This window comes from Chiloscyllium punctatum, chromosome 16 (assembly GCF_047496795.1).
Source record: "Chiloscyllium punctatum isolate Juve2018m chromosome 16, sChiPun1.3, whole genome shotgun sequence".
In the NCBI taxonomy this organism is placed as follows: domain Eukaryota; kingdom Metazoa; phylum Chordata; class Chondrichthyes; order Orectolobiformes; family Hemiscylliidae; genus Chiloscyllium; species Chiloscyllium punctatum.
The window spans coordinates 20,882,779-20,895,048 of record NC_092754.1 but is presented as its reverse complement, the minus strand read 5'-3'; the positions used below and the strand labels follow the sequence as shown (position 1 = coordinate 20,895,048).

General features: G+C 44.1%; 1 protein-coding gene across 5 annotated transcripts in view; it reads left to right on the top strand.

Annotated features, from left to right (window-relative positions):
* The first annotated feature begins 55 nt into the window (after positions 1–55).
* plod1a (procollagen-lysine, 2-oxoglutarate 5-dioxygenase 1a) overlaps positions 56–12,270 on the top strand; it is a 33,700-nt gene continuing 21,485 nt past the window's right edge. For 2 of the 5 annotated variants that reach the window (XM_072586428.1, XM_072586425.1), the window contains exons 1-5: positions 1,052–1,292; positions 7,727–7,818; positions 8,795–8,931; positions 9,300–9,463; positions 10,060–10,172. In XM_072586428.1, coding sequence (XP_072442529.1) covers positions 1,169–1,292; positions 7,727–7,818; positions 8,795–8,931; positions 9,300–9,463; positions 10,060–10,172 — 630 coding nt within the window. In that variant the 5' untranslated portion in view covers positions 1,052–1,168. Of the gene's footprint in view, positions 188–645; positions 837–1,051; positions 1,293–7,726; positions 7,819–8,794; positions 8,932–9,299; positions 9,464–10,059; positions 10,173–12,270 lie in introns of those variants that run through there. The other 3 variants (XM_072586426.1, XM_072586429.1, XM_072586427.1) reach the window with 3 other exon arrangements.

The following is a 12,270-nucleotide window of genomic DNA, read 5'->3' as shown; positions in this document are numbered from 1 at the left end:
CCGCGCTCTGATCCCGCCCACATTTCAGACCACGCCCCCTCAGGACTCCGTCCCAGCGAATCCACCTTCTTTGAGCCGTGCGGATTTGGCCGCGCACCTCAGCAATCCGGAACAAGAACGGCTCAGGTCTGAAAGGAGTGGATGATCTTGGACACAGCTGAAAATCACAAGAGCCACATTGACACTGGTACTTTCGCCAGTGTTCTCCCTGAAGTTTGCTGACTCTTGTTGTGTATATTTCTATACATTTCTTCTACCTACTCACTGGTCATGATCAGGAACACGAACCTAGGCTGATTTCCCACAACAATGTCTTGGTCCGAGAGAGTCAATGCTCGGGGCAGAATTCGTTGATGACTTACAGCTAGAGTCTCATTTTGGTTAAAGAGGGCCGTATTTTGCGAATGAGGGGACGCAGTGATGGGGGAAGGAACCTCGTTTGATTTTCCCTCCCTCTGATCAAAGTGATCAAAGGCAGTGATTTCGACCAGTTACCTCGGTTGATATTCTTTCGTTTTCAAACCCACGTGTCTGGTGCAGTAGCCCTCAGGTTATGTACCGTTCCCCTAACCCAAGAATTACTGGGATGTGGAGGTGCCGGTGTTGGATTGGGGTGGACAAAGTTAAAAATCGCCAGGTTATAGTCCAACAGGTTTATTCGGAAGTACTAGCTTTCGGAGCGCTGCTGTGGAATTACTGGCAAGTGTTGAGGGTCGGGAAGCCAGGCATCATTGGATGGTCAGAAGCAGGAATGATTTCCCCTTTCTAACCTATGTATCACTGCAGAGCAACGAGAAGCTAGCTGACATCCTCTCTCTCTACACCAGGAATCACTGGTCAGTGATCGGGAAAAGTTGATTTAAGGATTTTTTGGGTAGTGATGGAGAACAGCAACAGTGATTGAGCAGAAAATTCGACCTAATTAAGTGGCTTCATTTATTGTGTGCGTTTCGTGTATGTTAAGCCTGTGCACGGTCTGCGTGTACGTGAGTCAGGGGCAGTAGTGAAACCGCCTGGGAAGGGGGGCTGGCAGCATAGGAAGAGGGGCTGGCCTGTTTAAAGTGACGCGCTGCCCTATAGAAGGCGATGTTGTAGCCCTGGGCCCCGTTTAAGCTCTGAGAAGGAAAGTCAAGAGGAAAGGATCGAAGGACAGAATACAAAAACAAGCATGGAGGCTGCTATGAATCGCGTTCGAAGAGTTTACTTAGTGTTTCTGATCCTTCCGGTCCTGATTTTAATCTCCCAATTTCTCGTTTGTAAAAGCGAAACTCAGGAAAGTCCGGTTCCGAAAGGTATCTCCAAGACTGCGGGAAGAGTGGGAGAGGGTATTCTTTGAGGAGAAATAAGAGAGGTTCTGGAGATTGAGGTACAGCGACAGAGTAGAAGGGAGAGAAGAGAGGTCGGATGTAAGAAAGAGCAGATGACGGAGACAAAGATGAATGGGAGGGGTGGCAGTGGAGAGAGGTGGGGTTGGAGAGAGGTGGGGGGTTGGGGAGGTGAGGTGGGGAAGGTGGGGATGGCGGGAGGAGGTGGAGTTGGGTTTGGGGAGGTGGGGATGCGACGGGGATAGGAGAGATGAGTTGGGTTTGGGGAGATGGGGTGGGACGGGGGTTAGGGATGGGGGAGGTTGGCGAGTTGGGAGTGTTGGGATGGGGAGGTGGGGCATGTTGGGATGGGGGAGGTGGAAGCGAGGGGGTGGGGTGGGGTGGGAATGGAGAGGTTGGGATGGAAGAGATGGTGGTGGGGGATGTGGGAATTGGGGTTAGGATGTGAATGGGGTCAGTGGGTGGGGATGTGGGAATTGGGGAGGGGGAGGTAGGTTTGGGGAGGTGGGAATGGGGGTGCTGGGGATAGGACCGGGTAGGGATGGGGGTGGTCAGGTGGGAATGAGGGTGGTGAGGCTCGGGGGAGATGGAGGTGGGAATGGGGGGGATTGGGAGCAGTGGGGTTTGGGGAAGATGGAGGTGTGATGGGGAGGTGGGGTGTGGAGAAGATGGAGATGGGAATGGGGGGAAGTAAGGATGGGAATGGAGGTAGGTGGGGGTTGGAATAGGAATAGCGGGGTTGGGGAAGATGGATGTGTGATGGGGAGGGAGGTGGGGAATGGGAGATGGGGAGTGGGAATTGTGGAGGGAGATGGAATGGAATGGGGAGGGGCAGTGGAATGAAGTGGGACGAGTGGAATGGGGAGGATATGGAAAGAGGAATGGGGAGAAAAAATATGGGCTGAAGGGTCATGAGGGAGGACGGTGGGATGGGACAGGGAATAGAGCAGATGAGGGTTAATGAGAGATTGGGGAAATAAAGAGAAGGGTTCTGAGGGGGGGAATAGGAGGAATGGAATGGAGAGAGATAAGGAGGGAAGGGTGCTGTGGAAGGCCAATACAAAGAAGGGAGAAACGTCGCTTTTTGGGATACAGTGAAGCCACTTGGTCGGGTGTGGGGGAATGGGAGAATGGGGAGGGGGGGGGGCAGGATTATGAAAGCGAGTTTGAAGGAGAGAAGGATGCGGTTACTAAGAGCTAAATGATTGGGAGAATCCTATGAGTTGGAATTTGGGTGCGTCTTAGCGGCCCACATGGATTAAATGTCGGAGGAGTGGGTGCATAAAGAGCCAGGGTGTTCAAACAAAAGTGATCCGCTTCTTCAGAAAATAATATGGAGTTTGTAGCGTCCGAGCGACATTCTGTGGGGTGCGGTGGGGGGAATCAGGGCTGAAGTCTGTGCCTATCCTCTCCTGAATCTTTATTATGTTTGCTGTTTGGGGTCATTTATTTTCGGGGATGGGTGGAGGTGCTGACGTGGAAAAAGATGGGGGAGGGGAGAGCGTTTCGGGAGGGACTGAGTTGTAGAGTCAGCGGCTCACTGTCTGTGTTGACTTTGAGCCCAGGCTCTGGAATATACTCCGCCTGCCTTCCTCCTGTTTCCAATGCACTTGCCAAGATCTTAAACCCTCGATATCCCTGCAACCGCTGGATATTTCTGGAACATTCCCCTCGCTCATAATCCAATTTTTACTCCAGTCTCATAGATTATGTTTTCGATTTGATATTGCACGGTTTGGTGAGAGAAGGCTTCATTCATTTAAGATCTGCTTCTGCACTAAGTAAAATAATTGGCATGTTTTCCCCAACAGTTGATTAATCTGAGATTTGAAGGTCGATTGCTACCCCCTACCCCACACATCATCTTAGTTTAGACTACATTTTTTGAATAGTTCTTTGCAATGGAGAGAAACGACCCTGCACCAGTCCAGAAAGATCTGACTGCTGGGAAAAAAAACACTGCTAGAATCCCAGCTTGTGGCTTATAGCCTTAGAGGCGATGGCAATCCTAATGAATATTTAAAGCAAAACAGAAATTGCTGGAGAAGCTCGGCAGGTCTGGGAGGATCTGTGGAGAGAAAGCAGAGGTAACGTTTCCAGTCCTGTGACTCTTCTTCAGAACCGCCAGGGTCACTCAGTTCTGAGGAAGAGTAACTGGATTCGAAAAGTTAACCCTGCTTTCTCTCCTTATATACTGGCAGACCTGCTGAGCTTCTCCAGCAATTTATTTTTCAGTTATAGAGTCATAGAGAAGTACAGCACGGAAACAGACCCTTTAGTCCAACTCGTCTGTGCTGACCAGATATCCCAACCCAATCTAGTTCCACCTGTCAGCACCCGGCCCATATCCCTCCAAACTCTTCCTATTCATATACCCATCCAAATGCCTTTTAAATGTTGCAATTGTACCAGCCTCCATCACTTCCTCTGGCAGCCCATTCTACACTCGCACCACCCTCTGCATGAAAACATTGCCTCTTAGGCCTCTTTTCTTATCTTTCCCCTCTCACCCTAAACCAATGCCCTCTAGTTCTGAGTTCCCCCACCCCAGGGAAAACACCTTGTCTATTTATCCTATCCATGCCCCTCATGATTTTATAAACCTCTGCAATGTCACCCCTCAGCCTCCGACGCTCCAGGGAAAACAGCTCTAGCCTATTCAACCTCTCCCTATAGCTCAAACGGACCAACCCTGACAACATCCTTGAAAATCTTTTCTCAATCCTTTCAAGTTTCACAGCATCTTTCTGATAGGAAGGAGACCAGATCTGCATGCAATATTCCAAAAGTGGCCTAACCAATGTCCTGTACAGCCATCTCTATATCCAAATGGTTAGTTCTCCTTGTGTTCCATGTGATCTAACCTTGCTAACCAATCTCCCACGGGAAACCTTGTCAAATGCCTTACTGAAGTCCATATAGATCACGTCTACCACTCTGCCCTCATCAATCCTCTTTGTTCTTTTATTTATTTTGTGAATATCTAACTCAATCACTCTTTCAAGTACTTCTAGACTCTCATCACCCTCCCTGGGAATAAAAACCATCTCGATTCTCCCTTTGACCTTCTACCTCTGAAATCTACACCCTTGAGTTATTGATCCCTTAGTCAAAAATGTGCCTTCGTATCCTATTTCTGCCCCTCATCATTTTATACACCTCTATCAGGTCCCCTCTAAACCTTTGCTGCTCTTTGGAAATCAATTCCAGACTATCGTCCTCACAGCTCAGGAAGCTTCATGGTGAATCTCCTATGCACCCTCAATTATATCCATCCTATAAGTGTTGACCTGAAATAATCCATGCAATACTCTAGTTGCTGCCAAACCAGCATTTTATACATTCTTGTGTAACTCCTTGCTCTTGTATTTCTGTGCCTTGAGATCAAAAATTGACAGATGGAGTCAGTATTTTTATAGGCTGTTGAAGGTGGGGTAGGATGGCTTCTGATTAATAAGTACTGTTAATTATTACATAATTTATTTTCTTTTAATTTGATGAGAGATTGGGATCACAATCAATGAGTCATAGCTATGTACAACACAGAAACAGACCATTCGGTCCAACTTGTCCATGCCTACCAGATATCCCAATCCAATCTAGTCCTGTTTGCCAGCACGTGGCCCATTTGTCTCTAAAGTCCTCCTCTTCATGTGCCCATCCAGATGCCTTTTAAATGTTGCAATTTTACCAGCCTCCACCACTCCCTCTGGCAGCATTTGAACCTCTGCATGAAAAAGTTGACCCTTAGGTCTCTTTATATCTTTCCCCTCTCATCCTAAACCTATGCCCTCTAGTCTGGATTCCCCCACCCCAGAGAAAAGACTTTGTCTATTTATCCTATCCATGCCCCTCATGATTTTATAAACCTCTATAAGATCACTCCTCAGCCTTCAACACTCCAGTGAAACTGGAACCAGCCTATTCAACTTCTCCCTATAGCTCTAATCCTCTAACCCTAGCAACATCCTTGTAAATCTTTTCTGAACCCTTTCAAGTTTCACAACATCCTTCCAATAGGAAGGAAACCAGAATTGAATGCAGTATTCCAAAAGTGACCTAACCAATGTCCTGTACAGCTGCAACATGACCTTCCAACTCCTATACTCAATACTCTGACCAATAACAGAAAGCATACCATACGCTTTCTTCACTATCCTATCTACATGCAACTCTACTTTCAAGGAGCTATGAACCTGCACTCCAAGGTCTCTTTGTTCAGCAACACTCTCTAGGACCTTACCATTAAGTGTATAAGTCCTGCTAAGATTTGCTTTCCAAAATGCTGCACCTCACATTTATCTAAATTAAATTCCATCTGCCACTCCTCAGCCCATTGCCCCATCTGATCAAGATCCTGTCGTAATTTGAGGTAACCTCCTTCACTGTTCACTACACCTCCAATTTATGGTGTCATTGCAAACTTACTAACTATATCTCCTATATTCATATCCAAATCATTTATATAAATGACAAAAAGTAGTGGGCCCAGCACCGATCCTTGTAGCACCCCACTGGTCACAGGCCTCCATTCTGAAAAACAACCCTCCACCACCACTCTTTGTCTTCTTGAGGCAGTTCTGTGTCCAAATGGCTAAGTTCTCCCTCTATTCCATGATATCTAACCTTGCTAACAAGTCTCCCATGAGGAACATTGCCGAACACCTTACTGAAGTCCATATAGATCACATCCACCACTCTGCCCTCATCAATCCTTTTTGTTACTTTTTCAAGTTTGTGAGACATGATTTCCCACATACAAAGCCATGTTGACTATCCCTAATCAGTCCTTACCTTTCCAAATACGTGTAAATCCTTTCCCTCAGGATTCCCTCCAATAACTTGCCCACCACCGTCAGGCTCACCGGTCTATATTCCTTGGCTTATCCTCACCACCTTTTTTAAATAATGGTACCACATAAGCCAACCTCCAGAATTCCGGCACCTCACCTGTGACTATCAATGATGCAAATATCGCAGTAAGAGACCCAGCAGTCACTTCTCTAGCTTCCCACAGACTTCTAGGGTACACCTGATCAGGTCCTGGGGATTTATCCACTTTTATGCATTTTAAGACATCCAGCACTTCCTCCTATATGGACATTTTTCAAGATGTCTCTATCTATTTCCCCACATTCTATATCTCAGAAATTTCCATGCTTGTTGCCAAGTCCATTTCTGCAGCATGAATGGCAAGCCAATCTTGCTCAGAGTGGTACTAAGTGTTTTTTATCTCTTGAAAGAATTATTCAGTAATGCTGTTGACACCCGTCTCAGAATGACCCTAGGAGAGTTTGCCAACGCATTGCATGATCATTGCAGGATGATGGACCTAGTGAGTCTGTCTTGTTCAGATCATTTCAGAAACAATTGGATTTAATTAAAAATCATAAAACACCAGGTTATAGTCCGACAGGTTTATTTGGAAGCATTAGCTTTTGGAGCGCTGCTCCTTCGTCAGGTGATTGTAGAAAATTGCATTTAACAAAATGATAATTTTAAGAGAGTTGCTGTAGGATATTAATTATGTAGCATGCTGGAAATCAAGCCTTCCTATTCTCAGAGGTGTCCTCAAAGTTAAAGATTTTCAAAAGTATACAGAATTCCTCAGTTTATCTTCTTTCGAGCCCAGGTTTATAGAAAATATAGACTATGTTTCTGTACTTAACAAGAATGACTATTTCAAATAAATAAATTCTAACGACAAACAAACAATTATGAACCATCAATTGATAACTCTGCTAGAGTTAAAACTGTAACTTCCCTTATAAATGCCCTGTCTCTAAACACACTTGAATACACATGTGGTAAACAAATATAGGTGGAATTAAAGAGTGGAGTAGCAGTTCAGTGGCCCCTGTCCACAGGGTTTGCTGAGGTGATTCTTGGCCTGATCAGAGGACTGCTTCTTTATTATCCTTCTCCAGATACTCCCACCTGTTTGCAGGAGGCACAGAGTGGCCGGTTCCCTTTTATACAGGTCTTTGATTTATCGGTTAAGTCTCAGGTTAGGTATCTGGGAGTAGATCACATAGTTGTTGGCAAGCAGAAAACCTTCATCATTGATAACTAGCTACTAGTCCACAGACCAATCAGGTACTTGTTGCCAGGCAAAGCTACTTTCATGTGCACCCCATTGGCTCCAAGCAGTTGTGCAAACAGTACCTACAATAAGTGACAGATACTTTTTTTTTAAAATGCAGCAATTCTTCAATAATCCATGACTTTTAAAACAATTGTTTTCCCACAACCAAAAATACAAAAAGAATGTAACACTCCCCACTGTATTGAGCTGGTGCCTGAGAGTTACATGAGGGAATGTATATTTTGTAAGTCAGTGACTGTAAGTTGGGAATTGATGTGCTTCAACCACAAACTCTGCTTTTTGTCGTTTCTTGCAGAAAATCTCTTGGTATTCACTGTCGCCACAAAAGAGACAGATGGCTTCACGCGATTCATGAGATCTGCAAATTTCTTCAATTACACGGTTAAGGTGATATAAGTTGGAGAAAATCATACATAAACTAACACAATATCAATGAGAACAGATCAGCAACTGATATCAGAGACTAATGAAGTTGCTGTCTAATGCAAAATGCTTCTGTCAAATTAACTCCTGATTGACTGGACTAAAACAATAAGGTTTTTATAAAGTTTCCAATTGCAGTTAACGTTCTCACAATCAAATGATGCTGTCAACCCAGCTGCTTACTCAGTTTTTAAGTTTCTGATTAGTTGGTTCAGTTTGTTGGATCATTCTGAGATTTGAGGGTGGGAAAAGGATGTGTATGGGAAGGTCCATATCATTGTAGATTCAGCAAATTTGAGGGCAGTGCAAACTGTTGGGTGCAAAGTTTAATTATCAGGAAACTTGTTAAACATATTTTACTAATAACTAAATCAGTCAAGTGACTGAAAATATATAGGCACCCTAAGAGGAATAGTTGGCTGATTTGTCATTTTATGTGTTGGATATGGGTAATGTCAATGTATGATATTACAAAAATCAATCATTGGATCCATCCTCCTTTAACTGATGTTATGAATATAAAATAAAATCTCAGACATCCCACCTCCTTGACTAATGATTTGTAACAAATCCAACGCAGAGAGTGGTACGTGTATGGAACGAGCTGCCAGAGGAAGTGGTGGAGGCTGGTACAATTTTAACATTTAAAAGGCATTTGGATGTGTATATGAATAAGAAGGGTTTGGAGGGATCTGGGCCGGGTGCTGCAGGTGGGACTAGATTGGGTTAGGATAGTTGGCCAGCATGGACAGGTTGGACCGAAGGGTCTGTTTCCATGCTGTACATCTCTATAACACAATGTCAGAACACTTTAACTGATGTTGGCCTGCTCCTAATAAGTAGAATAGATCATTCCCAATTGAGTATTCAAGGGCAGTTTAGCATTGCTCAATCCCATGGGTGTTTAATAGTGAAAATTGTCCCTTTTTGTATTTTGTAGGTGTTGGGTCTGGGTGAGGAGTGGACAGGTGGAGATGTGACAAAATCCTCAGGAGGCGGGCAGAAAGTACGGATTCTGAAGCAAGCCTTGAAATCATATGCCACAGAGAAGGAACTGATCATTCTGTTTGTGGACAGGTACACCCCAGCTGTATGAGACCTCCCTGCATGGGGTGGGGTTGGGAGTTTCTCCTAGATTTGACCTACCTGATCTCTCAGCAGAGTGCAGGAGATCACAGAGTACTATTCTGAAGAAGAATGGAAGAATTTCTCACAATGACCTTAACAATATTTATCCCTCAACAACATCATTAGAACAAATTAACTGTTCTATATCACTTTGCTGTTAGAAGGAGCTTGTTGCATGCAAATTGGCTGCCAGCATTCTTAAATTACAACAGTGCATGTGCTTCAAAACCTATTGGAAACATCCTGAGATAGTGAGAGGTGCTATTTAAATTCAAGTCCTCCTTTCTGTCACCACCTAATCTTGTAATGTTTTGCAGCTATGATGTAATATTTGCTTCAGGGCCTGACGAATTACTGAAGAAGTTTCATCAGGCAAAGCATAATGTGGTCTTTGCTGCTGAGGGCTTTATTTGGCCCAATCACCATCTTGAAGTCCAGTACCCTCATGTAAGGGAAGGCAAGCGATTCCTCAATTCCGGAGGTGAGTTTCCACATTTGCGGTGCACAAAGTTCATCTTTTTGAGTGTTACAGGCACAGTGAATGCTTGGATTTATATCTGTGTGTAAAACAGAAAGTATTAGAGAAACTCAATAACATTCAATGAGACAGAAATAGAGTTAACATTAAGTCACACGTAACTGTTCTTACAAATAAAAGTCAAATTGGGCTCAAAACATTAACCCACTTTTTCTCTCCACAGATGCTGGCAAATCTGCTGAGTTCCTCCAGCACTTTCTGTTTTTATTTCAAATCTGCAGCTTTCATAGTGCTTTGCTTTTATTTCTATGTAAAGCAGCTTGTGTATAATACTATGTTTCCAGTAAATTACTTGTGGTTGTATGAAAGCGTGCACATGAACATGTCTATGTGTGAATAAATTTGTGTTTATATTTGTACGGGTGCCTCCATGCATGTGTATCTGTCTTCAAATAGTTGTTCATTTGGTTGTTTATGTACATCTTTAATTTAGTTCTGTGCTAGTAAACTCCAATACCTTGTAATATTTGCTAGAAAAAGGATCAGGATTACAGTGCCTGGATATAATGCAAATTCATAATCCTTTTGGGAAATTTCAGGATTTATTGGCTTTGCTCCAAATATTTATGAACTTGTGGAACCCTGGGACCTGCAGGACAAACATGATGATCAACTCTTTTACACAAAAACATACCTGGATCCAAAGAAGAGGGTAAGGAACTGGAGAGAGCATTGAAGTGTATTGACTTTGGTGGGCAATAGTGGAACACTATGATAAGGTATTATTCAGTAACATAGGATGGAATCTTCTGTTATGTTGTCTAAGCTTGGTGTCAGGTGAGAAGTGAACATCATTTCCAGTTAGCATGTCAGCACCTCTCAGGTGATTACACCAATCACAGTTTATTACAGATGAATGTATAAGTAGTTTGGTGAATCTTGTGATAAAGCACAGTGGCTCAGTGGTTGGTGGCATGGTAGCTCAGTGGTTAGTACTGCTGTCTTACAGCGTCAGGTACCTGGGTTCAATTCCAGCCCGGGGACTGTCTGTGGGGAGTTTGCACATTCTCTCCTTATTTGTGTGAGTTTCCTCCAGGTGCTCCGGTTTCCTCCCACCTGAAAGATGTGCAGGTTGAATTGCCCATAGTGTTCATGGATGTGTAGGTTAGGTGCATTGGTCAGGGGAAATGTAGAGTAATAGGGAGGGGAATGGGTCTGGGTGGGATACTCTTTGGAGAGTGGGTTGAACCAAATGACCCCTTTTCACACTGTAGGGAATCTATGATTTCAAAGCAGAAAGGAATCCTTGATGCTGAGTTAACCCTCAGAGTTGAAGGATCTACTGCCTTGTTTAAAGAGCACCTGGACAGCTATCCACCAGGAACATCAGTTATGCCTTTGTAGCACCCCATCATCCAAAACTGTGACCCAGCAATATCACAGGCACAACAGAACGTGAACCCATGTTCAGGGATGCCTCACTGCACCATAGCTAGTAGAAGTGCAGGATTCACATGTCCCATCCTCATTTATGCATGAAGTGATAGAATAAATGGCAGGGATCAATCTGTTCACTATTTCCTTTGCTGTTCTCATTTTTTTCCTGCCTTTGACCATACAAAATGCCTTTCATCTCAAATTTCATTGTAGTTCCTGACCTTGCTGACATTTCAATGTCATGAGGCTCCTGAGTCATGGAGTGAACGTGTTGCCCTATGGGCACTTCACATAGAGAGGAGAGTACACTCGAGCATGGTTCTCATGCTGTTGGCTCATTGCTACAAGGATATGCCTTTAGTTAACCCTAGGAACTCTACAGTAACTCCTCCCATCTGCAAATCCCTGCTTTCTATTTGACTATGCATTATTGATGAGAAACTCTGCCCTGATCTAGAGAAAAGCAAAATGGTCTGCATCACTTTCATTTCTGAAGTTCCACTACACTTTCCTTCATTTCATCTTCCCTCCTTCCTCTTCCTCCTTCCTCTCCCTCCCAACCTCTCCCTGAGAGCATAGCCATCATCTTCACCATGCCCATCCATGGAACAACCTACTGCTTTACCTTTAAAGACCTCCCTCATGTGACCATCTGCCTCTTTTCTATGAACTGGGAACTCTCAAAGCCCCACTTTGCCCTATCTTTGTCACTGTCCCAGCCACTTCCCAATATCTTCAACTTAATTCTCATGACCTCAACATTGACAAAACTGATAGTAGCCCTTAGGCACAGTACCTTTAGTTAACCACCAGAAACCACTCCTAACTGTAGCTGCACCATTCACATTCACTATAACCCTTCCCTGGTGGTGAATACCCTACTACATTGCAACAGACATAATTCCTCAATTTGGCCAGGTCCTTACCCCTTGCCTGTTACACTCCATTCTGCTTTCCTTGGTCATCTTCCACGGCCTATACAAACTGGGGTACCATCACCCAATCTCAGTCAAGACATGGAATACACAAACACTCCCCAAAAAGGACAAAACCATGGCTAGTTACTCCAATATCCTTGAGATGATGCATTTGACTAGTGCACACCTGTTATACAATAGAAATCTGAAGTCAAATATTGCTTGCTGATAGAGAAATTAATTGGCAGAGGTAGCCTCTGGCAAGCTAGTATTTTAGTAGGCGTACATGAGATGCAAATGCATGCAAAAAGGCTTCCAGACCTTTGCTGTTGTGAAGCTCAACCCACCTCTAAAATTCTGCATACTTATTCGCAAAAGATACCCCGTCCATTGAAATTCTGAATTTTGGCATCCTGCAGAATTAAGATCCTCCCCCTCCATGGTCCACACTCCACA